Below are 26534 nucleotides of genomic sequence, written 5' to 3' on the forward strand. Positions count from 1 at the left end.
ATAGAGCTGGTGGATATAGGCAGCACAGTCTGTGGTAGTGGAAAGACCAGGAGTGATGTGTCCGTCCAGTATTGAGGAACTTTAAGTGACCGTATTGCTGTGTGCACTTAGACGAAAGTGATGTATTTGAGATGAGAGTGAATTTTTTCTTTATTGGGTGTTTGTAATATTTTCTTGGTAGGATGAAACATTTTCACTTTTTATCTTTATTACTTACATTTTACTTATGGTTGGCAACAGGGACTCTTTCTACCAAGTCTTTCAGAATTCCAGGAAAATTCTCTTTTAGCATTTATTTGACTACTTTGGTTTGCTCCGCTCCCTTTTACCTGTTTTCTCATTTTGTAACTTCCATTAAACAGATTTTCAGGATCTGGCCTCTGTCTTTTCTACCATGCTTTCTCATCCTTTCTGTCTCCTTCGCATTTTGCACTGGGTTATCACAGAATTCTTGAGGTCAGTCTTCCAGCTCACTAATCTGATATTCATCTACATCCCTTCTGTTATTTAGCCTGTCTTTTTCTTTTTAATTGTAACAGTACATAGTTAATTTTCATAAACTTTTTCTTTTACTACAACATCTTTATTAATAGAGGTCGTTGCTTCTCAGACCTTTACATTTTATTTTCGTCTGGTAACTCTCTCCTTGGAGGTTAGTACTGTTTCTTGAGCTTACACCTCTCTTTCAAGCTATTGGTTTCCTTCAAATATTTGGTGATTCCTAGTTACCTATCTGTCCTTTATTATAGATGGGCACCTACAGTCTAGATTAAACAGTGGTATCTAGAGCATGTTTCTTCTCGAGAAAAAAATCCCTGCCTGTGAATGTAACTTCCATTCAGTGGTTGTGCCTGATAGGGGTACAGGCTGATGCTGAGTGTCTGGCTTAAATACCTCATCTGAGAGTTTTCCCCTAAGAACTTTCTTTTGATAGCTGTACTGTTTTGCTAGAGTCAGCTGATTCAAGAATGAGATGTGGGCATAGTTATCCCACCATCTTTTAATATCCTGGCTCACCACCCATTGACCTATTCTTTCCCCTTGTTTCTGATCCAGGGTATTTTGGGGATCAGATGGGAAAACACATTTTAGAGTTCTTTTTGTTGTCTAAAGAGTGTTGTAGCTTCCTGAGCATGATGAGTTTAACTGTCAGTCTGTTCCCAGCTGCTCTATATCTTATGTTCTGACCTGCTGATGACACTCCCAGTTCTCCAACATCTGCCGCTGATTTCTTTTTATATCTGTTTTGTCATTTCAAAGGGATTTGGGGAGGAAAAAGAGGTAACTATATGTATTTTTATTTTTCAGGTCTAAACTAAATCATAATGCAGCGTTTGTGCAGATTCCCATTGGTTTGGAGGGTGATTTTAAAGGTATTATAGATCTTATAGAGGAACGAGCCATCTATTTCGATGGAGACTTTGGGTAAGTATTACAAATACACTGTTAAAATGTTAAATTTTAAAAGGTATCAGAGAGAAGGAAAAGGATGTGTTCTTTAAACATAAACACCTTTTGAAATGTGGCTGGAAGAATATCCTCTAAGATGATTTTGTTTTAATGCTTTTAATCCTGGTTTCTTCCCCTTTTGCTTAGTATTTATTCCAATGGAGAATGTTACTTTTTGTGGCTAATATGTTCATATCACATTATGACACGCATGGAGGCCTTCAGCTTGGGCCAGTAATACCTCATTCATTCACGCATTCATTCATTCTGCAGACTTTTAGAGAGCAGCTGTTATGTCCTATGCATTGTGATAAAAACTGGGAAGAAAATAGGGATCATAAATATTTCCTCAAGCTATTTCATGGGATTACAACGATAAAAAGATTAATATGTAAAAAGCAGTTAAAATGGTACAAAAGTAGTTTGGGCAATACAAGAAGTAAATTGGTAAGTGTTTGATATGGTATTTGGTCCCTCGATCAACTTTTGGGTGACCTTTGCATACGAAGCACTATAATTGCTCAGTGGCATTCTGGGAAAATCACCTGGGGAGTTTGTTAAAACACACTATTTTATCTACCTCCAGAGATTCTCATTCAGTAGATCTAGGGTGGGGCCTGGAATTTGCATTCTGGAAAGCTGCCAAGTGATGCTGCTGTTTCTGGTCTGCAGACTAGACTTTGAGTGACACTAATGTGCACAGTGAGGGGAGTCATGAATGAGCCTTTAAGGAGTGGCCCCAATAGTCTGGCAGTTTCTCCAAAAGTACTTTTTGAGGGGTTTCCTTCCTCTGCTGTGGAACTGGGGTTGCTGGTCTGGCAGGTGGGTAAAGGGAGTTGTGATCAGTTAACTGTAGAATTTATCAGCCATCTTGTAGGCAGAGAAAAGCTGGAGGCTGCTCAGTGAATGAAGTGTTTTTCACACTTTTTGTGTGACAGCTGAGTAATGACAACAAAGTTTGTCTATCATTCCTTAGAATGTAAGGCCCTGGTCCATAATAGCGACTCAAAAAATATTTGTAAATAAATGAATAAGTCTGCTTCCCCAGAATTACCAGGGCACAAGTTTCTGTGTTCTACAGTAGAGGCTTTTAAATTTTGTTGTACATCAGAACCACAGATGGGACTTCTTAATACACCTGCCCCCTTTCCCAACCCTAGTCCACTGGGTATGTGTATTTTGAAAGGACTCCACAGATGATTCTAGCATAAGTCTAAGAACCAGAGAGCTTACCAGGAAGGAAGAAATTAAGCTGCAAAGGCTATGAAGAACATTTTTTAGAACAATTTGCAATTGGCTTTTACGTTTTTATTTAGGAATGTGTTTTCTGAAAAGATTGTTATTTTTGACATTGGTTTCCATTTAAAAAATACTTTGAAACCTTTCGTACCACTATTTCTAAATATCAAGTATATCCACTTCTCAGTTGTATATATTTTATCTGTAACTCTTACCTATTTGACCCGTAGAGGAATGGAGAACTGGGGCCAATGTTGAAGAGTCTGTCATATTTAGTAACCTTTTTACTACAAAATGGGATATTCTGTGTTAGCGGCTGTGTTACTAATGGAAAGGAATAGAGTCAGGTCTCTGATCCTGCTTGTAAGAGACTGATGTTCTGATTAATTTGGTTACTAGAATTTTCAAGGCTCACAGGGGCTTTGGAGTCAGGTCGGCTTGAATCTTGGCTCTTCCACTCACTAGCGGTACAACCTGGAGTCCTATGCTTTGCCTGTTTTGCCCACTGTCTGTCTGAATTTTAAAGATAGCCATTAGTCTTATTTGCCAAATTAACACAAATATATCAAAACGCTTTCTCATCTAAAAAGACTTTTTAGCTATTAGTTTAACTTTTTCATTGGTGCTTTATATATTTCATTGAATATCCTTCAACTACCAAAATAAAACATTTCTTTTCCTAGTCAGATTGTTCGATATGGAGAAATTCCAGCAGAATTCCGGACAGCGGCAGCTGACCACCGGCAGGAGTTGATTGAATGTGTTGCTAATTCAGATGAGCAGCTTGGTGAGATGTTCCTGGAAGAAAAAATCCCCTCAATTTCAGATTTAAAGGCAAGTGCTCTCAAAATAAGTTTTATATTAAGAAAAAGAGGGCTCTGATTTTTGCTTTTCTTTTTTTGTGGGGAGGGGACATGGCATGGGCTTTTATGCTTGGGTTTTATTAATGAAATCAGTAGATTTATTTAACATAATTGGTTTCTTCAAAACATTTGGCATGGCATATTATTTTTAAGTAGTGAGTTATGTAGTGTCTTAAAATTGGAAAGGAGTTCTAGTTTGTTCTAGAAAAAAACACACTTAAACAGCCAACCACTTGGGTATATATCCTTATTAAGAAGAAAGAAGATAAATACAGAAATGCTACAGCAGTGAGTATATATGTTCTTTATAAAAGAAAACATCAGTTAATTAAATGTTTTTTAATAGATGATACTTTCATGTGGTTTAAACATTTAAAAAGTATATATACAAAGATACACAGGAAAAGAAATCTCTCACCCATCTCCCGGCTGCCCAGTTCTGTGCCCCTTCCCTAAAATAGGTAAATAGTTACCTATTTACCTATTAGCTAAATAGAGGGTGTGCTTTTATTCTTTTTTTTTTTTTGTAGCTATTGCTTTTCCCTCTATCTCACACCATTAGCAGACTGTCTCACACAGTTAGCACACCATTTACACTGTTCTATGTGTGTGTCTATTTTCTATGTGTGTATTTTTTTTGCCCAGTTGAAAATTAGTGACATTCTAAGAGTGTTGAAAGCGGTTTCCTAGCCCTGAAAAAGGCACTGATTTTTTGTTTTTAATTGACCTTAACTTATAGAGGACCTGATTCTAGTCTCCATTAAAGCCAGTACTCAAAGGATATTCATTTCATTCATTTCTTGGTTTATAATTGATCTGAAACAAAGTGTGATTTTTAGGAATTACTAATCTTTTTTTTTTTTCTTTTGTAGCTTGCAATCCGAAGAGCTACTCTAAATAGGTCATTTACTCCTGTCTTTTTGGGAAGTGCCTTGAAGAACAAAGGAGTGCAGCCTCTTTTAGATGCTGTTTTAGAATACCTCCCAAATCCCTCTGAGGTCCAGAATTATGCTATTCTCAATCAGGAGAAGTAAGTCTTGGAAACTGATTCTTAGTTTATGCAGAAATACTTTGCACTATGAAAAAATATAAGAATGGTTATTGCAGTTATGTTTGTGTTATTTTTCATTATTTACAAAAATCACCATTTCTATTTGGGTAGCAATTTTAGCACATAGAAAAATATTTATTATACCAGTTCCCATATGCTATTTGTGAGTTAGAAATATGATTTGTTTTATTATTCATCAAGGTTTACATCGTAGAAAATTTTCTTATTTGGGACCAGTTGTTCTCAGTCATATTAAAAAAAATAGCTTTAAGAAACAAACTTTTTTAAAAGCTCTCATTGATTGTTTTTCTTTTCTTTCTCTATCACACCATTCCTGTTTTGTTTTGTTTTTTAATTTACTCTGGTCCTATCACAGTGTAATCATTAAGCCCAAGAAGTTATTCTTACTGATTTCTTTCAGTGAAATTTCACTGATGTGTGAGGTCCGAAGTGTTTAGCACATATGTGCTTTTTCTCAGATAATACTCTTTGATGAAATAAATTGATATAAAAGAAATATCAAATATTGCATCTCACAGAGTTATATTTCCTTTATTTTAAGTGACTCAAATGAGAGAACCAAAATCTTAATGAACTCCAAAAGAGATGATTCCCACCCATTTGTAGGCCTGGCTTTTAAACTGGAGGTAAGTTGCTTTCTAATGTATTTAACTGCGATATGTAGAAATTTTCTTGTAGGATTTTATTCCTATTACAAAATTACTCTTATGACAGGTTTGGTTATAGGTTTCTCCACTGTCACTTTTTTTTTCACCCTTTTCATACTGTTTAGAAGGAAGTTAGTATGCACAGCACACACTTGAGATGTGGGGGATTATGCTCCATCTCCTTCAGGGAGCAGTGTCTACTTAAGTTATTTAGGATTCTTCTGTTGGGACAGTTGTCTTTTCTCCCTCATTGATTTATTCAATCATTTATACCTGTATGGACTTAAATGGATATTTATTTTGCACTTTGAGTTATAATCTAGTAGTTCGTTACTTGTTTTGTTGGCCAGATTGGCCAGGTTTGACCATTGGAGCTCTTTCCGTTGGCTTCTGTGTCTTTTTAAACATTCCCCAATGTTTTGCTTTTTTGGCTGCTTCCTTTCTTTCTGCCAATACAGGATGATCTAAGCTTTTCATCTATAGTTCCTGCTCCAGCCTTGGAATCAGCCATTTCTTTAGAAGCTGTGGTTCCTTTTATTCGAGAATGGTATCCAAGAAACCCAGATTTGGGCACTAGGTGTGCTTTTTGCTGTGTTGTTGCTTCTGTTATAAATTTTTAAATGGGACAAAAGGTGGATAAGTTGGAAATGTTAACACTGGTTATTTTTGGGATGGAATTATATTTGGGGGGGCTTTTCCTAGATTTTATTTTTAAATTTTTACAATATACTTATACTCTATAATGAGAAAAAAGTAATTTTAAATTAAAAAATAGAAATAACATTGCAGTGGCAATTTTTATGCATAAAGCTTTAAAAAATATGTTTAGGAATATTTTCTTAGGATCCACAGAATAGTGATTATTGAGTTAACAGTATGGAATATTTTAATATCAAGTGATTTATATTGCCAAATTGCTTTCATACTTTTAGAATTAATGTAATAGATTATGTCAGTGAATCTTTATCAGCTTTGAATATTATTTATTAGAAAATCATTACTGATTTCATAAATGAAAAATGATATTTTGATATTTCATCTTGCCTTAATTCCTAATGATAGAGAACATTTTTCCATATACTGGATTTATTATGCAGTTGTATTTCCTATTTTGTAATTGTCTCTTATTTCTTTTGTCTTTCATTTTTTAAAATTAAGATCAAAGTTTTCCTTATTTATACACACGTTTTCTAATGTTGATTTTTTTAAAAAAATTAGCACTTTAAAATTTATATAGTTAAATACCAGGTGTGATAAAAAAATATGGTAAATGTTTAAATTTTAAAAAAATTATTACAGTAAAAGACACATTGCCATTAATCCCCTGCAGAATACTCCTCCTCACTTCGAGCACACTTATCCCATTGTTCTTTCTGAAGCAGTTCTGGAAGTCCTCTTTTGTGAGTGTCTTTAGTTGCACTGTCGTGGCTGCCTCAGTGTCCTGAATGGACTCAAAACATTTACCTTTCATGGTCATTTTGACTTTGGGGAGGAGCCAGAGGACGCACCATAATGTTTTTATTTGACAAAAATTGCTATACCAGAAGCGATGTGAGACGGAACCTTTTCATTGTGATCAAAAGTTACAGTGAATGGTGTTGCCGAGTGCCATCCGACGGAAAGGCAGGGATCTTCAACATGGGAAGTGGTGCGTTGCACCTCAGTAACAATATGTGACAAGTTTCAACTTGTTCTGTGCAGTCATTTGGGTGTGAGCTACGGTTGAGAGAAGGTGTGTTTTAAAGCGTGCCATAAATCATCCTCCATCATGACAATGTTCCATGTCACATATTGCTTCTGGTATATGGCAATTTCAGTCACATACAAACATTATGGTGTGTCCTCATCCACCTTATTCACCTTATCTGGCACTGTGTGACTTCTGACTCTTCCCCAAAGTCAAAAGGATTCAAGACATCGAGGCAGCCATCACAGCTCAACTAAAGACACTCGGAAAAGAACTTCTAGAACTGCTTCAGAAAGTGGCAAGAACGCTGGGATAAGTGTATTCAAAGCAAGGGGGAGTATCTTGAGGGGGATTAATAGCAATGTGTCTTTTACTGTAATAATATATATTTTTTTTAATTTAAACATTCACTGTATTGTTTGACCAGATCTTGTAGATGTATGACACAATTTTACCATTTCTAATGATATTTTTGTTGTCTTTCCAATAATTATACCTTGTTTTTGTCTTATTGTATTAAAATTAACTTATGAAATAATATTAGAAGTCAAAAGGATACTTCTTTATTATATAAATAATTTAAAAAATTTATTTCTAATAACTTATTTCAGAGGAAGCAGAATTAGTATCTTGAATTATAATACCAAAAAGAACAACACAAACATTTAACTTACCTATACTCAAAGCTACTAAAATTGATATGGAGTATGTGGAGGTAGTTTTGAAGATTTCCTCCTAATTTTGATTTATGTTTTGTGTTTTTTTTTATTCTTTCTGCCCTTACCCAATCTTGACTTCTAGGCAGGTCGATTTGGACAGCTAACTTATGTTCGCAATTATCAAGGAGAGTTGAAGAAGGGTGACACCATCTACAACACGAGAACAAGAAAGAAAGTGCGGGTGCAACGGCTGGTTCGCATGCATGCTGACATGATGGAGGCAAGTACCTGGTCATTGTGAGATCAGAAATTTCTCTAGTGCAGGTGAAATAGACCTACCTTCTTGGTATCCTGAGCCCCACAAGAAAATCACTTCTAATTGAATGTGTTTTCCTCGCTTCTTCCTTTTTAGTTAGTTGTGCTACAATTCTGATATAGCTCTTTGGTATGGGCTAAATTAGCAATTGTTAAGAACACAGTTTGTACACTGTGAGTTAGCTATATATTTCCTCTATGGCCAAGGTTAAGGAGAAGGGACAGTTAGTTCCTAAAGACACAGAACACAAATTTAGTACTTTTCTCAAGAACTATCATTACAGAGTGTAATAGTTTTTAGGACAGTGTAACTGTGGTTCTCAGAGGTGAGAGTAATAAATTCACACATAATTTCCCACATTGTTCAGTGAATTTACTTTCTGAAATACGGCAGGTGTGAAAGCTCTATTTGACCTTAGAGCTTTGTATTTGTTGAACCAACCCCTAGAAGGGCCATAATGGTGTTAGAATCCATCTGAAGATTTAAAACCTCGCAAGGTCTGGTCTGGGAGATAAATTTTGACTTGAATTCTTGAATTGGCTCTGAATCTGTCCTGAAATTCTGCAGTCCATACGGTTAGGCCTTGGCAGGAATACTGGGTATATGAGCTTATTTCCTACTCTTGCCCTTTCCCTATTCAGCTCTGTATTCCTGGAGAAATTTATTAGTCTAAGCAAAATCTTCAAACAGTAATTTTTGGTGGCCATAACTTCTTATATCTCCTGGAAGATGAATAGGCAGTCTTTCAAAATTTAACAGCATTGAACACACAATGTGATATATAGATGATGTATTACAGAATTGTACATCTGAAATCTGTGTAACTTCACTAACAATTGTCACCCCAATAAACTTTAATTAAAAAAAAAAAATTTTAACAGCATTGCTGTTTTGTAAAATAGGCAGCAGGGGCAGGCTAGAGGGATTAGTGGCTGTCACAGCTGGTTTATGGGCCAGCAGCTAGGAGAATTATACAGCTATGTAACCATTAAAGGAAGACACACACACACACTCGCTCATTCACAGCCACACCTGTTATGAATGAACTGTCAATATATAAAAACAAAAACTAGGAAGTTTAGAGGCACCAATGCTTTGTTCTTAGATTTCCTGTGTTTTCTTAACTGCGTGCATCTGTGAGAAATTAAGGTTATTTTAAGTACAATGGGCTCCATTCTCCTGCCTTTGTTTTCAAACCTTCCTTTGTTAGTTTTTCTTGTACATATTCGTCATACACATCTGACTGTTGTACTGTGGCAACACACAAAGAACATGCTTTTTAATTCCATAGAAATAACTTCAAGAGCTGCGAGGCTCTTTATTCTGTCAGTCTGTAGATCCTCCAAGTACTGATGCCGTAGTTCTATTTAAATATAATCTGAGTTTCTATTTAAATATAATCTTGTCGATTGAGATGTGGTTTAAATATAATCTTGTCGCTTGAGATGTGGTTTAAATAAGGGCCTTGGTTAAGATACGTCTTGCCATGGTTGATTGTTAGTGTTGCATTGGTTCTGGCTAGTTCATTCTTTATAGAATTTATGGTGAGATCCTGCCATGTTTGTTTATGTACAATGTTTATTGTTCAAGTACTCTTTAGTCACCTGTTCTGATTTGTATTACTTGCAAGTACAAATTTGTGTTATTTCTTTATCTAGGATGTTGAGGAAGTATTTGCCGGAGACATCTGTGCATTGTTTGGCATTGACTGTGCTAGTGGAGACACATTCACAAACAAAGATAATAATGGGCTTTCTATGGTAAGTCGTTTAATTCCAAAGCCGTTGGTCACTTGAGTTTCAGAAGTATGTTTTTATGTAGTACATGTAGTACTTCAGAAAAACAACCACAGAAGTTTTCATTGAGTGCCACAGGCATCAAGTATAGACTGGTTGTGGCTCTCTAAATGTCAGTTAGACAAATGCTCTGTGTCAGCTAACTTATCTGGTTGTTCTTAGTAAAATCATTCCACAATCCTCTAAGGTTTAGCATGAGGGAAAATTTCCACTAGACACATCTGGACGGTGGAACTCTGACTCGTGTACCCTGAGATCTGCCTCCCCATGGTGGGTGCCTCTCTAATTGCTGTAACCACCATCAGGCTGGTCCCAAAGGAGTGCTCCTTCCTCAATAACTCAGCCACTAGAAAGGAGAACCTTCCCTCAAGAACTGTAAGACCAGACTGCTAACATTTAGGTTAGACATGGGAATAATATAACAGAACGGAATCATACTCTGAAGGCAAGATGCAGTTAATCTGATTTACTGCATACAGCCTCCACTGTGGAACTAGGTCCCTTTTTGTCGCTGAGGGACCCTGAAGGGACGAGCGTGCAGTTAATACACACAGGCCAAGGGAAGACCCCCAACACTGAAATTCTGCCTCTGTAAGCGGAGGGCAGGGAAAGACCGAAGAAAGAGGCTGGCCACTCCAGTCTGGCAATTAACAGAGTTCATTAAAGGAAACTTACATTATAGCCCCTTCTTGGGCAGCTGCAAGATGAAGTGGATATTCTCGACTTGCCTGACAGGCACTGGAGAATTACATAGCGTAAAAAGGGTACTAGTACATGAATGCTACCAGGTATGAAAATTGCTTTACGTGCTTGACCAGGTCAGGACAGGACAACAGCCTGTTTCAAGAACCAGCACCCAGCAGGAGGCAAGGGAGGAGTGCTGATTATATCAGAACGAACATCAAGTACGATCAGACAGTCTCTAAGGGGGTTTTGTGGTAAGCAATCCCCATTCTGGTCCAGGTCCAGCTCATGGGCCAGACTGCGGTCCAGACATGGAATAGTCTGTCCTCCACACATGGCTCAGGCAGTTCCTGCCTTTGAATTCCCTTCACTCACTTCCTATTTTGCCCCTATAGGATAGCAGGCTGTCCTACCATATGACTGTTTGTTCTTGAGGGTGGTCCCTCCCCTGAATTCAGTAAAGAAAAATATGAATAAGTACAAAGGGAATTGGTAATTTGCAGTGAACAAATTTACAATGGGTTGTTTATGTAAGAACTCATCCGACCCTAACAGATGAGCACTATAATAGTTCCTAGATCATATGATGAATTCATAATTTTATAGTTTAGTGTCTTTGTATAAAATATTCTCTAATGTCTGGTTTTAATGTTGATTTAAGACAGTACAAAAATCGTTAACTAAATCTGTATAGGCTTTAGGGGGCTCTAGATAAGGGGAATACTTTGTAAGTAGGATTGACAAGGCTTCCTATACATGCTTGTCATTAGCAGCGTGAAGGGACTGGAGGTTGTGGGAGGTGCTCAGGCTTTGAAGCAAACAGACCTTGGTTAGAGTCTCACGTCTGCCCTATACTACCTACTGGCCCTTGGTCACGCTATTTTATCTTCTTTCCATACCTGTAAGATTTCATTTGTAAAATAAGGATAATAGTATCTGCCTCTCAGAGTTGTGATTGATTAAATGAGGTATCATGTGCATAAAGAATCTAGTGCCCTTTCTCTGTTTCTCTGACTGGTGATCATTGATTAAATAAAGAACTTGTCAGAAGATAGCAACAGTAAATGTAGCCACCAACCAATAAGAATGCCACATCTCAGCATTTGGATTCATTGATATGATTATGTTAAATTGAACATGTCAATAAGCTTAAGGGTCTTAAACTGTTAAATAAATAGATATTTTTATTTTGGGAGGGAAGAGATCATATAAGTGGACACCTTTATTTATTTATTAATATATTAATATATTTATTTAATGCAAACAGACCAAGATATGTATTGTCTAGCCTAAAGATGTTTAATGTCTGTCCTTTGTTCTACTGTAAAACAGAATATTAAAATTAATCCATCCCTGACCTTGACCCATACAGTACTGTATATGAATTCTTCTCTGTTTTTTAAAAAAATATTTCAGGAGTCAATTCATGTTCCTGATCCTGTCATTTCAATAGCAATGAAGCCTTCTAACAAGGTAGGCATTTGACTTAATGCTCAGATTATCACAATAAAGACTTGAGCTCTTTTTCATCGTCTCCACAATGCACATGGTGTCATGTGATAACCAGCAGGCTTACAGTCTCTGTTTCCTCTTTTGGTATTGAGATTACCTTTTAAAATTTGCTAGTCTGTTAGTATTAATTACTCCTCAGTATATTGAAGAAATTGGTGATATTAAACTATTCATAAGACTGCTTAATAACTCTTTACTAAGTAAAAGTATATCATTGGTTCCACAGTGGTAAGTGTGACTTCCTAGATTCAGATCATAATGGGATGGAAAAGGGGAAACAGGCATTTGTCCTAAGTTGAGGAAAACCTCACTCTGAGGACATTAGAATATTGCATAGATTAATTGCCTCATGCATTATAATACATCTCTAGATCTGTGGTAGTTATAAAGGAAACATCTGATTATAACATGGAAAGCCTGCAAACAATACTGTTTTTCTCACTTTCAAACATGACAGATTTATGATGTTATTTGATGTCATTTTAACTTTTTACAAAGCCGACTGCTTGAATAAGTTCTGCATTCACATTGGCTTGCCATTGCAATTAGTCCTGTTCTTGAACTATAATTATTTCTTAAATTGCCTTGACATTCTTAACAATCACGTTAATTTGGCATATTGAAATTAACTCATTTATGCATTGCATTTATGACCTCTTGTCATCTGGGAACTATCATTTATAGAATGTATTCTGATTTGTCTTGTGGATGCATTAACAGCTGCTACTTTTGAGGAACTTGAGATTTTCCAGACCCTCTTCATTATAGAAAGGAGAATGTTGAGGTAGCAAGAAACATTAAATCACTCCATCTCAGAAATTTGAGGAAAGGCAAACCTTACATCTTACCACAGTAAGATGCCACAGTTTCTCCAAGGTCTTTGCTAAATGGTTTGCTTTTCCCTTCAGAATATGCAGGGCTAGAAGTTAAAGATATTATGCTTCTTTATTCCTAAGTTGAGGATTTATGTAAGACTTTTGATGGTTCACAACAATGGAGGGAAATCAAATGCATGAATATCCAAAAGGTATTTTTGGTGTCTCAGGGCTATCTGCTTGCTGGAGTACATTAATTTAAATCAAATAATGAAGTCGATGCATAAAACTCTGAGTCTCCACGGTGGGGGCAGGGATGATCTAGTAAGTTGGGAGGCCCTGGCTCTTGCAGGAAAAAAGGGAAAGACTTTGGAGCTAGACTAACACAGGATTCAGTCTCGGCTTTGCCCTGCACTATCTGTGTGGCCCTGAGCAGGTCGTTTAACTTCTCTGTACCTGCTTGCCTCCACCTGTAAAACGTGGATAATTATGTCTTGCAGCATTGTGGTTAGAACTTGAGATAACATATACAAAACACATAGCACAGCCCCAGACACTTATAATAGCTGGAAGTACTGATGATTCAGGGTTTGTTTGTTTTATTGCTGCTGTAAGAAATTACCACAAACTTAGTGGCTTAAAACATCACAAGTGTATTATTTTATAGTTGCGTAGGTCGGAAATTGGTTCTTAATGCGCTAAAATCAAGATACTGGCAGGGCTGTGTTCCTTTCTGGAGGCTCTAGGGGGCAATTTATTTCCTTGCTTACTCAGATTGTTGGCAGAATTCATCTCCTTGTAGTTGTAGGACTGGGGTCCCCATACCTTGCTGTCACCTGAGGGCTGTTTCTAGCTTCAAGAGGCTGCCCACCTTCCTAGGTTTGTGGCCTCCTTCCTGTTTTCAATGCCAGCAACAGCAAAATGAGTCCCTCTCGTGTTTCAAATATTTCCTGCCTCTTCCCTCTTCACATCTCTCCGACCTACCCTTCTGCATTCCTCTTCCAGTTTTAAAAGCCTGTGTGATTACATTGGGCCCACCAGAATATTCATGTCTGTAACCTTAATCACCTCTGCCAAGTCCCCTTTATCGTGTAAAATAACAATCACAGGTTTGGAGGGATTAGGGCATATTCTTGGAGGGCCATTATTCTGCTTACCACATAGGGAATTACAAGTAAGGAGAATAAAGATGCATCAAACTACATCCAAGCAGATTGTTTTGAAAGTCTCAGTGTTGATCTTCACTCTCCTCTTGAATCTACAATAGTCTTGGTAAACATGCTGATTCCTTTGATTCTGTAGAGGATTTTTAAAATACACACAGTAACAAGATTCTGCTTTCTCCTTTATGGGCAGTTTTCCACAAATGGACAGTTTTTGTCGATATAATAGGAAAGGGAATAGAGTTAAATCTTGGACTCTTGTTTTGTATCTTGATGTGGAAAGAAAATGCCAACAGCTAGCTAGTCCTGCTCTCTTGGCTGCGTGGTATCCAAGCTCACCTATTACAAGGGTACGGCCTAGGAACTGGGTGGTGGATCGTTTTTATTTCTTCCCTGCTTATGTATTTGATTTCATTCAGTGTGTGCTTTCAACAATGCCATTGCTTATCATGATTAGTAAAATGTGTAACCACTTTCTTTTTTTGAAGAATGATCTGGAAAAATTTTCAAAAGGTATTGGCAGGTTTACAAGAGAAGATCCCACATTTAAAGTCCACTTTGACACTGAGAGCAAAGAGACAATTGTATCTGGAATGGGAGAATTACACCTGGAAATCTATGCTCAGGTAATGAATAACGAAGAAGTTAATTCACTTTATGTCTGTGTTTTGTTAAGAGCAAAAGTCAGTAATTCTCAGTCTAATGTCCATAAACTAATAGCGGTTCTTCAAGCTTCACTCTGGTTTGTATCCAGACGTGGTATACTGCTTCCTCTACTGTGTGTTGCAAATTAACTATTTTTGATCTCTAAATATTTTTATTGTAAAACATTGCGAACTTTTAGAATCAAGGCTCAGGGGATTTGCAATAAGACCATCCATCCATCCCCAGGTCATGGTTAGTTGGGTGAAGTATATTCTGGTCCCAGCCTTAGGGAGACAACCTGCTGAGAGAAAACTACTGAGAAAGTCAGCCCACCAGTACCCACTGTTCAGGTCATTTCTTGCTTGTTTTCTTCTCAAGTCAGTACTTGAAGATCATTAGAACACAGATAAAAGAATGGGCAGATGGGGCCTGTTCTTTCCTGGGAAGTGTCTGTATATCTGAATGAAAACCAGATATATTGACTTAAGGTTAAAAATTCTAGCTGTGATCATAATTTGAGACATAATTTGATCATAATTTGAAGTTGAGACAGCAGAAGATTCTAACAACAGATTCATACTTGTATACTATTCCACTGAATATATAATAAAATGGAACAAAGATGAAGTGTTAGTGGATATATTAACTGAAGGTAAGTAAGTCAGTCTAAATTAGAATTCACTTATATAAAATGTATAGAAATTTGTATTTAATATCATGTATCTAATCCTTGTAAGATACATAAATGATTTAAGATTTATTATATGCTTACGTATTATGTTTAAATAAATGCTAATAGTTAAGATTCTTAGGATTTTTCTTCTTTCAGTTTTTTAAATTTAAATACACCAAAAAATTATTTCCCATTCTTTTTAGAGGATGGAAAGAGAATATGGCTGTCCCTGTATCACAGGGAAGCCAAAAGTTGCTTTCAGAGAGACCATTACTGCCCCTGTCCCGTAAGTATGCAACACATTTGAACATGGCGCTTTTACTGTTATTAGGACACTTTCACATCGTGACACTCTTTATTTTGGAAGCTATACAGTTCTGTGCTGTAATCAAGACATTTATAGAAAGTGACACTTTGGGATTTATTTGGCCCCTTAAGCTAGGTATCAATGGACTGACATATACATCCTCAGTAAGCATACTGACACTTCATCCAGTGTTAGGGTCTTCATTCATTCCAGTTGTGCCTCCTTTGGCAGACGACTGTTATGTTTTACTTTAGTACCATATTGTGGATGCCACAGAACTTGCATTTGCCAAGGAATAATCTCCTGCAAGTAAAGGAAACTAATGCTATGATAAAATCCAGAAAACATTTAAGAAAACAGAGTTGGGTTTATATTTTGTTAGAAACAAAATAGTCCTCAAAGAATAGCACAAAACAAATTAAATTGCTACAAGTATAGTATACTTCAACCCTATTTGATTTATATGGATTTACATGAATTCTGATTTAGAGTCAAAATCAATAAGGAATACTGTGGCTATAAAACAAGTCTCAATTTTCAAAGTGGCATCAAATAAAGGTGACTGATACTTTACCTGAGATGCAATGTCATGAAGTAGAATCGTGTAGTCCAACTCAATGAAGTCATCATTTCTTTGCTATAATAAATAAAAACCTGGTGTGTAAAATGTATCATGGCAAAAATAATATTTTAATTTTAAAAATCAGCTTTCATTAGATGATTATAATACTCCCACTTAAGTAAAAATAAAAATTGAATGTCAACAACTTATTTAGACTGACAGAAAAACTTTGTTATAAATAAGTTTGCTTTCAAAGTACAATTAAAAATTAATGATTTTTCATTTGTTAGTCTAAAAATCATTTTCCTTTCTGTTTTTAGTTTCTGAGTTGTGGTAGCTACTTAAAGCATTATAGTCTATAGCTTGTCATTTAAGATTTCTTAATGTTTACAATATTCAGAAAAGTATCATTTAAGGGATACAGTCCTGAAATGAGTGCTTACATTGAAGGAAACTAATTTTCAATTTTATAATAGAAATTCTTTTAAAAAACAAAATAGTAAAATGTAATGAATATAGTTACGATTTTGTTACTAAAACTTTGATCTATGCTGCTTGTCGCTTTGCACATATAAAGTATTTATACCATCAACTGCACAGAAATATTGCATTTATATAGTTGAAAACCACAGTCATCAGAGACAAGGCTTTTTAAGGCTTGTAATCGATGGATTGAAAGAAGCCCTAGACTTCAAGGGGCACACAAGCTCCTATGGCTCCTCTGGTTAATAGTGATTATAGATGTGGCCCTCGGGTCAAGTGAAAGTATACTATTCTTATAGTATCTTGAAGGAATCTTTTCTTTGAATATATCAACAAAGAATGTCTTTTAATCTGAAAATCAGTAGTAAGGTTTCTTACATGTTGGATCTTAATACATAAAAGATATATAATATATATAGCCTGAAGCAGTGGTTAAACCCTTCTGTTGAGATTTTCATTTAATGATTTAAAACTACAATTTGGTGAAGGAATTTTCTTTCATAAAACTACTCGCCTATCTTTGTGAATATTTTGCTATGAAAACATGGCTTGAAAAATCATAATTATGATTATACAGCCTCTGTAACCTGGACCAGTCACTCAATTATTTGAGGCCTCAAGACCCCCATAGAAATGCTGTAACCAGGGTTGATGTCTACAAAAATGCATTCAAAAAAGGCTTTTTCTTAAAATGTTGTTGTAGTATTTGTTAGGTATTTGACATCACACTCTGAGGACTGTAAGTGGGTATCTAATAACTGGTTACCAAAGCCTGTGGAGTAGGGTGCTAGGGTGCTCCAGCTGTCACGCCGTACGTACAGCTGTAACAACAAGCTGTAACAAGTCGATTGGAAAGTCTTTTGTCTTTTATGGAGCTGACTAAAACTGTTTGTTGTGGCTTCCTTTTTTTTTTTTTTTTTTTAATAACTTTTTTTTTATTAGTTTCAGGTGCACAAAACAATGTAACAGTTAGACATTTATCATTTATATCCCTCACATAGTGACAACCTCCCTCCCCCCATCCACTACCCCTCTGACATCACACACAGCCATTACATTTTGTTGTGTCTTCTTGCACACTATTTTTCTTTTTTTCCTTTAGATGCTACCAGTTAACATATTTTTTTTTCTTCTTAACCCCTTAATAAAGCTAAAATCAAACAATTTATGTCTTTAAGGTCTAGAAAGAAGCAGTTCAGAATAGTCATATCACACGTAAGGAAACACAAGGCTAACAACAAGTTTTAAGATATGAGGTTGTAAATTATGACTAAATGGGTATAAAAGAAAATGATATATAGCAAGCTTCACAAAGACTGAGATGCTAATATTTTTGTCCCAGCTGATCCCTGGGGGAAAATGGCAACCACGACTCTTAAGTAGCTCTGGCAGTACCATTTCAGTAGAGGAAAAAAAGCAGAGATAGTTTCAATATTTCATGACTATAGTAACTTGAACATAAAACTTAGGTTGCCAAAGGAAATACTCTGCATTAAGCTGAGCACAGAACTGAATGCCAAATTGTTTATAACTCAAGACTTTGCTCTCTTGAAACTGAAGCTTCACCTTCTCTGGCCTTGATTGTCACTGACCTTTCCTTCAGAATACCAACTACACTATTTTAAATACAAAATTACCGAAGGGGCACTACTTATCTAATAATGAATTATAAAACTTTCAGTAAACATTAACCCTGTTAATAGTATATTTTATGGAAATTACTTACCACTTGCTTGACAGTTTGAATTTTTACCATTTTATACCATGTGTTTTCAGTAGAATTCTGCCATATTATATAACCACAGGCAACCCAGGCTAAATGTCGAACTGGCTTCATTTCTGGAGCTATATTTCCAAAACTGTCTGGTGAGGGAAACATGATAAATGAAGTTACTTTACATATACAATGTTAACTTTAAAAAAAAAAAATCTAAATTCTAAGTCATGTCTTAGTTTCCTTCAAATGTGTGCAGAAAATAATTAAGCCATGGATCTATAAAGTTTCAAGGGCTTTTTTATTGAATTAAATTGGTAATGGATATTTTTGCAAAAGCTAGTATATTTCCAACATAATGTTAACATCTGACAATTTTGAGCGCAGATAATTGATATTGATCTTAAAGTTGAAGATCCTTTCCCATGCCATATTTATATACCTGGAATATTTTGTGCTTCTAGTGGTTCCTTCATGGACTTGAGTCTTTGATAAAATGTGTTATCTTCTTCATCTGGGTTCTTTCCAATTTCTCCTTCAAATGTGAAGTTAACTTCTGGTGCAGTATCTTCTCCCATTGGAGGGTAAAGTACTTCAGCTGTGCAGTTCACTGTCACTTGCTGTTTGAAACATTTTGCAAAAGGTCTTTAAAAAGATCTTTACATGCAGGTGGCCATCCATTGCTAAATATTGTTGAGCTATAACATTTAAAGCGTTGATTCCCTAATGGTGGTGTTTCAGACTTGACTTCAGAGTGCCTACTCTAATTGGGAGTGGCCTTGTCAAAATTTCTTAGAGGTATCTAAAATAGACAACTTATTTTACAATTTATTAGGTCTCATAATCTTATAAACTCATCTTAAACTTGGACTATATTTCAGTATTAATGGGGCATCCATTTGCAAGGCCAGATTTTAATCCAACTTTGTATGCCACTCTAGACTCTGGTTACTTTTTAAAACCTTTCCATTACTCTTACTCTCTCTGCTCCTGAAACAACAATTTTCCCAAACTCAGAGCAATCTGTATCTACTTATAAAATGAAAAGATTGTAGCATTGGTTCTGCTTTGTAAAGATGGTTGTCTAGCAGCTCAGATGCCTTTCAGTGCATCTCCTTATGTTAGCCTGTATCTCTTCTGAGTTATGCTCAACAAAGGGGCAAGCTTTTTTTAATTTCAAGATGGTTATGGTACAAATTGCAATTCCTTCCTTTTAAGTTTCCCTCATTAATAATTTGACAGCTGTATAAAAATTTCCTTGCCCCATTACTGAAAGATTATTGTCTGAACATGATATCAGCCATCTATTCTATTGCTCATAAATATCTAAAAAGCACTTGCTTTCTTTAAATAAATCAAAAACAATGAGAAAGGCAGACATAAAGTAGTGATGATTGGAGAGTAATTTATTTCACTTGTTAATATTAGGCATAAGTTCAGACTGCCCTATGAGAACATAACATTTTTAAAGGGAATTTAAAGGGAAGCATATAAAGTCTGTTTTTCAAATAGCTCAATAGCAATGCTTCCTGTATCTCAGAATACACAAAAAGAGTAAAAACTGACCGGTGTGTGGTCATTCTGTTTTTCAAGGCAGGGTTTTACAACAACTTAAAAAAAAATTAATCCTATGATTTGATCAGCAAAGGTGATCTTGAATATTTAGAATCAAATTTTATTTAATAATAAAGTATGTTTCACTTACTTTTTGGATAATTTCTTCCACAGAAAATTTGAGGTGATACTTATGTCCTCTTCCTTGAATATCCTAAAATTAGGAAAATGTGGTTAGTTGTTATAAAAATAACTCAATTCTCTGCATTGTTAGAAGAGTCCATTCTCATTTGGTTGGGGGTGGGGGCGCTGACTGGGTAAATAATTAAAGCCTTAGACCTTAAAAAGCATATTTCCATGTATGTCAAAATCCAATTTAGCAGGTCTTTTGTGAGGTTTATTTTGGATGAGAACAGAAGGGTAAGATAAAAGCATATATAAGTAAAATGGGTTCCAATTCACTTTCAATCATTAGAGGACTGGATCTGTGATCCTAAATTCTCTACATAAGAAATTTTGAAACAGCTTATAATTCTAAAGATGACAAATAGGACACACCATTGAAAAGGTTTTCCATAAAGTCCTGTGTACCCTCCAGTGTTCAAGGAAGGTGAATTCCATTTTGAGGCAGATTACTGCAAAGTGATTAGACATTAAATACCGTTTTTACTTGTATCTTAGTGGACCTGCAGAATGATACTTTAACAAATTTTGTAACAGTAAGACAAACATTTAAATATTTCACTTTTGAATGAAATAACATCTACTGTCAGCACTTAAAGGCTGTTAGCAGTTAAACGTATGTCAAATAAATAAGGAACAATCTCAGATCCATTAGATTTTAGTAAAATGGAAACAAGCTTAGTGATTGGTGAGGTCTTAAGCATTTAGTTTAACCCTTTAGCCAGAGGGAGTCAATGGCAGTAGTTAGTGTTTGGGTGGTTAAAGCGAAGCTTCAGCTCACACCGCCTTGAATGGTTGTCAGTTTCTCTTGCTGTTTGTTTCTCCCTTCATTTGGGTCAAAGGGTCTAATAAGGATTGGTCTTAAACTGAAGGATCGTTTGCAAGACAGGAACTTAACATTGATCCAGACTGTGGAATAGGAGACGATAAATGTCGTGGCAGTTTTAAGATTCGTTCGAATGGTTCCTACAGGTTTCACTTGGGGAAGGGGAAATGCTGCCCTTCACTGGTAACATGTTCCCATTTCCTTGTAATAGTGTCCATAAAAACTGTCATGTCTCTGCCTTCCTATGAAAACAACAAACAGCCCAGAGCTGTCCCCAGAGACTGCAGTATAGTCTATCCCCAGAAATGTTAACCTATTAAGACCTGACGCCAGCGGTTTGGGTGGAAGAGGGGGGGAGGGGAGGGGCGAGATGCAGCGGATCCTGGCTGAGACCCTTGGGAGTGGAGGAAGCGGGTGCCGTTCGGCCCGTCGCCTTCTGCCGGACTCACCTCCATGCTGGCTTGCGTGACTGTCTGCACCAAAAACACCTTGTGGGGGGTCCCCTGCTGGTAGTTGATGCAGTTCTCTGCCACTGAGGCCGCTCTGGAGGCCGGGTAGTGGGTCGGCGGGATTTCCATTCTTGGTGATCGAAATGCTGGGCGAGCACCGGTCGGCTCAAGCTTAACGGGACGCGTACCAGTGCGCCGCCGTCCAGCCTGCTGCCAGGTCGCCGAGGCGGAAAAGTCTGCAAGCTCGGCTAGGCTGGGCATGGGCGGGATCACCAGCTCCTTCCCTCCCTCTTTTCCCTCCTCCCATTTTCTTCCCTCCTTCCGTTTCAGGAAGCTGCGCCTGGGCGCTGGCTCCCTCCATAGGCTGCCCCTGGGGCCCCGCCCGGTTTCGCGTTACTTTTCTTCTCAGGTTCCGGCGTGGGGGGGGGGGGGGGAGCTCTTCCTGCAGTCTGGAGGGAGGGGTGGGTGTGTGGAGAGGGAGTTGATGGGCTAGGTTGGCTGGGGGTGCTTTATCCTTTTTATCAGACGTTACAGAAGTGAGGGGAGAGATTTTGGGCCTTTGCCTTTATGGAGCGTCTCCTCGGGGGCCACCCGCTCTCTCCGTGGAGAGTCTGGGTGCATCACTTTGCAGACTGGAGCACAGCTTCCTTATACACCACCCACAGTGTCAGGCACAGGGCAAAGTGCAAAGGAGCGCCAGGTAGTGAATCAGTTCTGCTTCCTGCTTTCCCCATCCCATAGTGGGAGCCCGGAAACAGGCTATCTCATCCCCAGCTTTTTATGGGGTTGGACTTGTTCTGCCCAAATCAGGGTATGAGAGACTGCAAACTATAGCATTAATTTGGAGGATTATGTGATTTGGGTAAAGAGAAATTTTAAATTGCCCCTGCACCCTTCTCTCTTTTCACTTAGAAGATGAGGTTTTGATGTAACACCAAAGCTGGAATGCTTCCAGCTTTCTCAGTCACTTTGAAAATTTAAGGATTAAAACATTTAAAAATTGAACTTATACAAAGCACTACATTGATGTAGCTTCTAACAAAAGCAGTTTTTAAACCTGTTTAAGCAAACACAAACTTTTAGTAGGCAGTGCTTTGTCACTCTAGATTTCTTAATTACTTTCTTGGATGACCTTTAAAAGAACTATAATTTAGGATATTCTTTGGGTTTTCTCTAGATCAAGAAGCTAAGATTTCATCAGATGTATAGTCAACCTTCACTTTAGCTTGTTGACTTGGAAATAAAGATTTTTTGCTTTTTCTCAAAATGGACTTTTCAAAGGTTTTTTGGGTAGACATATGTGGTAGTGCTTTAAAAAAAAGTTAACAAAAGTGTACTTGTAAAGTCTTCCTCAAATACCTTTTTCAATTTATTTATAAATAAAGTCTTTCTTTGGAGTAAGTAGATTTTTAAAAAATAGTAAGCAGAAAAGCATTTCCCATCCTTGCTAGTTACATAAGCCAACAACTGTCAATTAACTAGAGGGTGAAGGGGTTAGGTTCAAGCCTTTTTCTAAAAAAATTGAAAGTTTTTTCTTTCAGGGGGCGAGGGGTTATGAGTCTTTCAGCTACCGTGTTTTTCCGAAAATAAGACCTAGCCGGACAATCCTCTCTAATGCGTCTTTTGGAGCAAAAATTATAATACAATATAAGACCCAGTCTTATTTTACTATAAAACTGGGTCTAATATAATAATGTAATATATAATATAATACCGGTCTTAAATTAATTGTTGCTCCAAAAGACGCATTAGAGCTGAACTGATAGTCTTATTTCGGGGGGAAACGGTGTATCAGCCAGCTTCTTAGGTTGTCGTGTGTGCATGTGTATTTGAATTATGTGCTCCTTTGACTATAGTGTCCAGGAAAGACTGGCAGGGTATCACCTTCTGATGGTGCAGAAAGAGCTTTTTGCTGATAATGAAATGTTAAAGTTTCACAAATAGCTAGTTAACATCTGTTATTACCAGAGTTGTGAGAAGTACAATATGTGAGCTTCCCAGGTAAAACCATTTAATAGAAGCTTTATGAATACAGCTGCCACCTCTTGTAGGTCAAGGCTGGTAGCATAGATTGTGACATTACAGGCACATACCTGAAGTTCTTTTAAAACGATTATCATTTCATTAAAAATCCTAACTGCCTCTTTAGATGTTAAATAAACTGCATTAAGAGAATCTCATTCCTATATCTGAGTCCTTGAAATCTTACTAAAGCTTATTGAATGGTTAGTCAAGAGATCATTATCCTTAAATAATGTATGGGCTACCTTGAAAGTAACAATTATTATTGGTTTCTGGGATCAGGCAAATTAAATCATAATTTTATATAACTATGAACATAAAACTCAGTAAAAACGCCTATGGCGTGCAACTTTGGTACAACCAAAAACTCAAAAATAAATCTACAAAATAGAGATAAACAATAAAATCAGCACAATTCTAATTCACATTAATTTTAATGTGAGAGACGATGTTTTGCCAAAGCTGAATTGCCTTTCACAACATGTCAGTGGTCTGACCCACAGGGACATGGGTTCTTTTACCTTCAGCATGACAGTCTTCCTTCCACCTCTTCTCCAGTTAAGTTATTGTAAAAATCTATATGTGCGGCTCCCTGTAACGGCTTTTGAAGTGAGTGCCGCATTTGCAGATTAAATCAGTTTATATTTTAGTAACCTTCTAGAGAAACATTTGATTAAGAGCATTGGTTTTGGTGCATATCCTGGCTCTGCCATGTAATAACTGTATCATGTCGGGCAGGTTACTTCCCTTATGTGATTCTCAGGTTTCTCCTCTGTAAAATGGTGATTAAAAACAGTACCTACTTCATCAGTTTGTGGTGAAGAATAAGTAAGACAATCTATAAAAAGTGCTTGGCACAAGCCCAGCACATAAGGTTTGGTTTGGTTTGGTTTGGTTTTGGAATCCACTTGATTATAAATTCAGACATGATCCCTGAAACTGCATGGGTTACTTGTTTGTGAATTGGTCCTCCAGAGCAGTGCTGTCTGGTAGGACTTCGGGCAGTGATGGAGTGTTCTGTATTTGCTACCCTGTACAGTAGCCATTCTCCACATTTGGCTGTTGACAACTGGAAATGTGACTGTGCATCTGAGGAAGTGAATTTTTTATTTTATTTTAATTTAATTTAAATCTGTCAGTGGTTAGTGATCACCATATAGACAGCACAGATCTAGAATATGTTGTATAGATGTTATATTGTCAGATTAAAAACAAAATTAAAAATACCTCAGAAAACTCATGCATACCCGAGAATATGTCCGTGGAACACAGTTTTGGAATCCCTTCAGTAATTCTGTGGTGATTTGGCAGCTGTCTGTCTTCTGTTTTCCTTCTCTCAGTTCTGGTGGCTGGTTTTTTTCCCCCCCCCTCCCTGGAGAATTAACCTTCCAGCATTTTGTTTTTCCCAGCCCACCCTGAAGCTCTTGAGCCCTGGAAGATCATTTATAGGCAGTTCATCAGGCACATTCACACTTAAGCTCTTTATGAAATCTGCTTCTTCCAAGCTAGTGTCTCCTACCAAAATTAATGTTAATTCTTCCAAAGCACTCACAGATCTGTATGTAGGAAAATACTCATTAATGTCCATTTACCGGCAGTTATCTGCAGACAATTTTGAGAGGAGCTTGTCTCTTCCATCTTATGGTCTTGGAAGGTTTCACTTTAAAGGAAGAAATGACTTGCAAACAGTAGATACTCATGCAATGTTTCTTCAGTGAAATAGTAGCCTCTATTTACATATGTTTAATATGTGGTTTGAAGTAAACACTGACCTGTGTCCATTTGCATGATTTACTTATGTTTAGTTATTATCATTTTGCCATTAATCATTTTTCAGGCGTAAATTACTCCACCTGAACCTCCCTTCTCTTTAATTTCGTCAGTCCAAAATATCCAAGTAGTGATATCCAAGTAGGAACTATCTGAATAAATTAACTGCAGAGCTCCTACTTTCAAGTAACTATCCTCAGTTGTAGAGATTTCAGAAGAGAACACTGTGTCCTAGGAGAGGGAAGAATTCCAAAAGAAATTGGTAAGCTCTGTGGGATGGTCTAGGTTACTAGAACAAGAATCTTATACTGACTTTTTATTAATTGTCTTTTACTTTTCTACTTGTGAGATTCAGAACTGGCAGAAATAAGGCAGTGAATTGTTTTGGTGCTATACTCCACCCTCACCTCTAAGTAAGAACAGAAAGGAGAGGTTTTCTTTTTAAATAAATTATACAGTAAAATTGTATAGCAAGGCTATCATATTCAAAGGAAAAAGCAAAAGTGATGAAATGTGGGTTTTCACTGAAATTAGTAGGAGTTACTTCGTTTTGGTAATTACATAATGCCATATTGATTTTTTTTTTTTTTTACCTCCTAAATCACTTTCAGGTTTGAGTTTACACATAAAAAACAATCAGGTGGTGCAGGCCAGTTTGGAAAAGTGATAGGTGTACTGGAGCCTCTGGACCCAGAGAACTACACTAAGTTGGAGTTTTCGGATGAAACATTCGGGGCAAATATTCCAAAGCAATTTGTGCCTGCTGTAGAAAAGGTAAAAAAACAAACAAACTTTCTTGCATTAAAAAAAAATCAAAAACAGTTTATTGGGTATCAAATCGTATTTTTATCACTTGTCTTCCAGAGTTCATTTTAGTTACAGTCCCGCTTCTTTACCTAATTGTTAGTTTTCCATCTGATTTAGAATCTTCAATTCATCTAAGTTCAGAAGTTACATATCTATGGTATGACAATGCAAGGAAACCATTTTGTTTCTTAATCATGGTTATTTCTCTTGATAAATTGATTTTTAAAAAGTTACATGTTCCTCTTGATAAGTTGAAACTACTTCATTGATTATAATCAGCAATTGAAATTTGTAGTAGTCATTAGGGATTTATGAAAGTTTTAGGAGACTGTTGTAGAATGATCAAGATTCCCCGCCCAGGGTGCTGCTGTCATCTCCGCTGCTGGTAACTGTGCTCCTTGGTAAATCACAGTGCTTGGAGCCAGTTTCTTCATCTGTAAGCTGAGAGTAAAATGCTTAAACTTGAACCGCTCACAAAATTGAGAATCAGATAAGACTGCCATTTCTTTGGGAATTGTGAAGTGCTTTGCACATGTAAGTGGTTAGTGTTTTATTTGCTTTCCAGGTCACTGGCTTTAAGACTATTGTAAACTTTCAGCAACTGTCTATTCTTATAGATTGAGCTTCTTAGTTTTTT

At 36.8% G+C, this 26534-nt stretch overlaps 2 protein-coding genes across 2 annotated transcripts in view; one reads left to right on the plus strand and one right to left on the minus strand.

Moving 5' to 3' along the window:
- The window catches only part of GFM1 (G elongation factor mitochondrial 1), a 39418-nt gene that overhangs the window by 4319 nt on the left and 8565 nt on the right, over positions 1-26534 (plus strand). The window contains exons 5-14 of the mRNA XM_019731953.3: positions 1309-1425; positions 3372-3522; positions 4424-4581; positions 5165-5249; positions 7759-7896; positions 9591-9692; positions 11829-11885; positions 14391-14528; positions 15424-15506; positions 25702-25864. Of these exons, the coding sequence (XP_019587512.3) occupies positions 1309-1425; positions 3372-3522; positions 4424-4581; positions 5165-5249; positions 7759-7896; positions 9591-9692; positions 11829-11885; positions 14391-14528; positions 15424-15506; positions 25702-25864 (1192 nt within the window). The remainder of the gene's footprint in view (positions 1-1308; positions 1426-3371; positions 3523-4423; positions 4582-5164; positions 5250-7758; positions 7897-9590; positions 9693-11828; positions 11886-14390; positions 14529-15423; positions 15507-25701; positions 25865-26534) is intronic.
- On the minus strand, positions 15557-21682 carry LXN (latexin). Its single transcript, XM_019731954.3, has 6 exons — positions 21299-21682; positions 19992-20054; positions 18729-18906; positions 18299-18435; positions 16102-16164; positions 15557-15830 (listed from the first exon to the last, which is right to left on the minus strand). The coding sequence occupies exons 1-6, from the start codon at positions 21557-21559 to the stop codon at positions 15732-15734; spliced, it is 801 nt and encodes a 266-aa protein (XP_019587513.1). The 5' UTR covers positions 21560-21682; the 3' UTR covers positions 15557-15731.

This window comes from Rhinolophus sinicus, chromosome 17 (assembly GCF_057876585.1).
Source record: "Rhinolophus sinicus isolate RSI-liver-muscle chromosome 17, RSI-T2T, whole genome shotgun sequence".
Classification (NCBI taxonomy): domain Eukaryota; kingdom Metazoa; phylum Chordata; class Mammalia; order Chiroptera; family Rhinolophidae; genus Rhinolophus; species Rhinolophus sinicus.

Bases quoted from the DNA above. Each gene is read 5' to 3' on its own strand.
- LXN (XM_019731954.3), bottom strand. From the start codon at position 21,559: ATGCCCAGCCTAGCCGAGCTTGCAGACTTTTCCGCCTCGGCGACCTGG. The intron at 20,055-21,298 runs GTGAGTCCGGCA...TCCTAATTTTAG, and splicing joins TCACGCAAGCCAGCATGGAG to GATATTCAAGGAAGAGGACA. The intron at 18,907-19,991 runs GTAAGTGAAACA...TGTTTCAAACAG, and splicing joins TGGAAGAAATTATCCAAAAA to CAAGTGACAGTGAACTGCAC.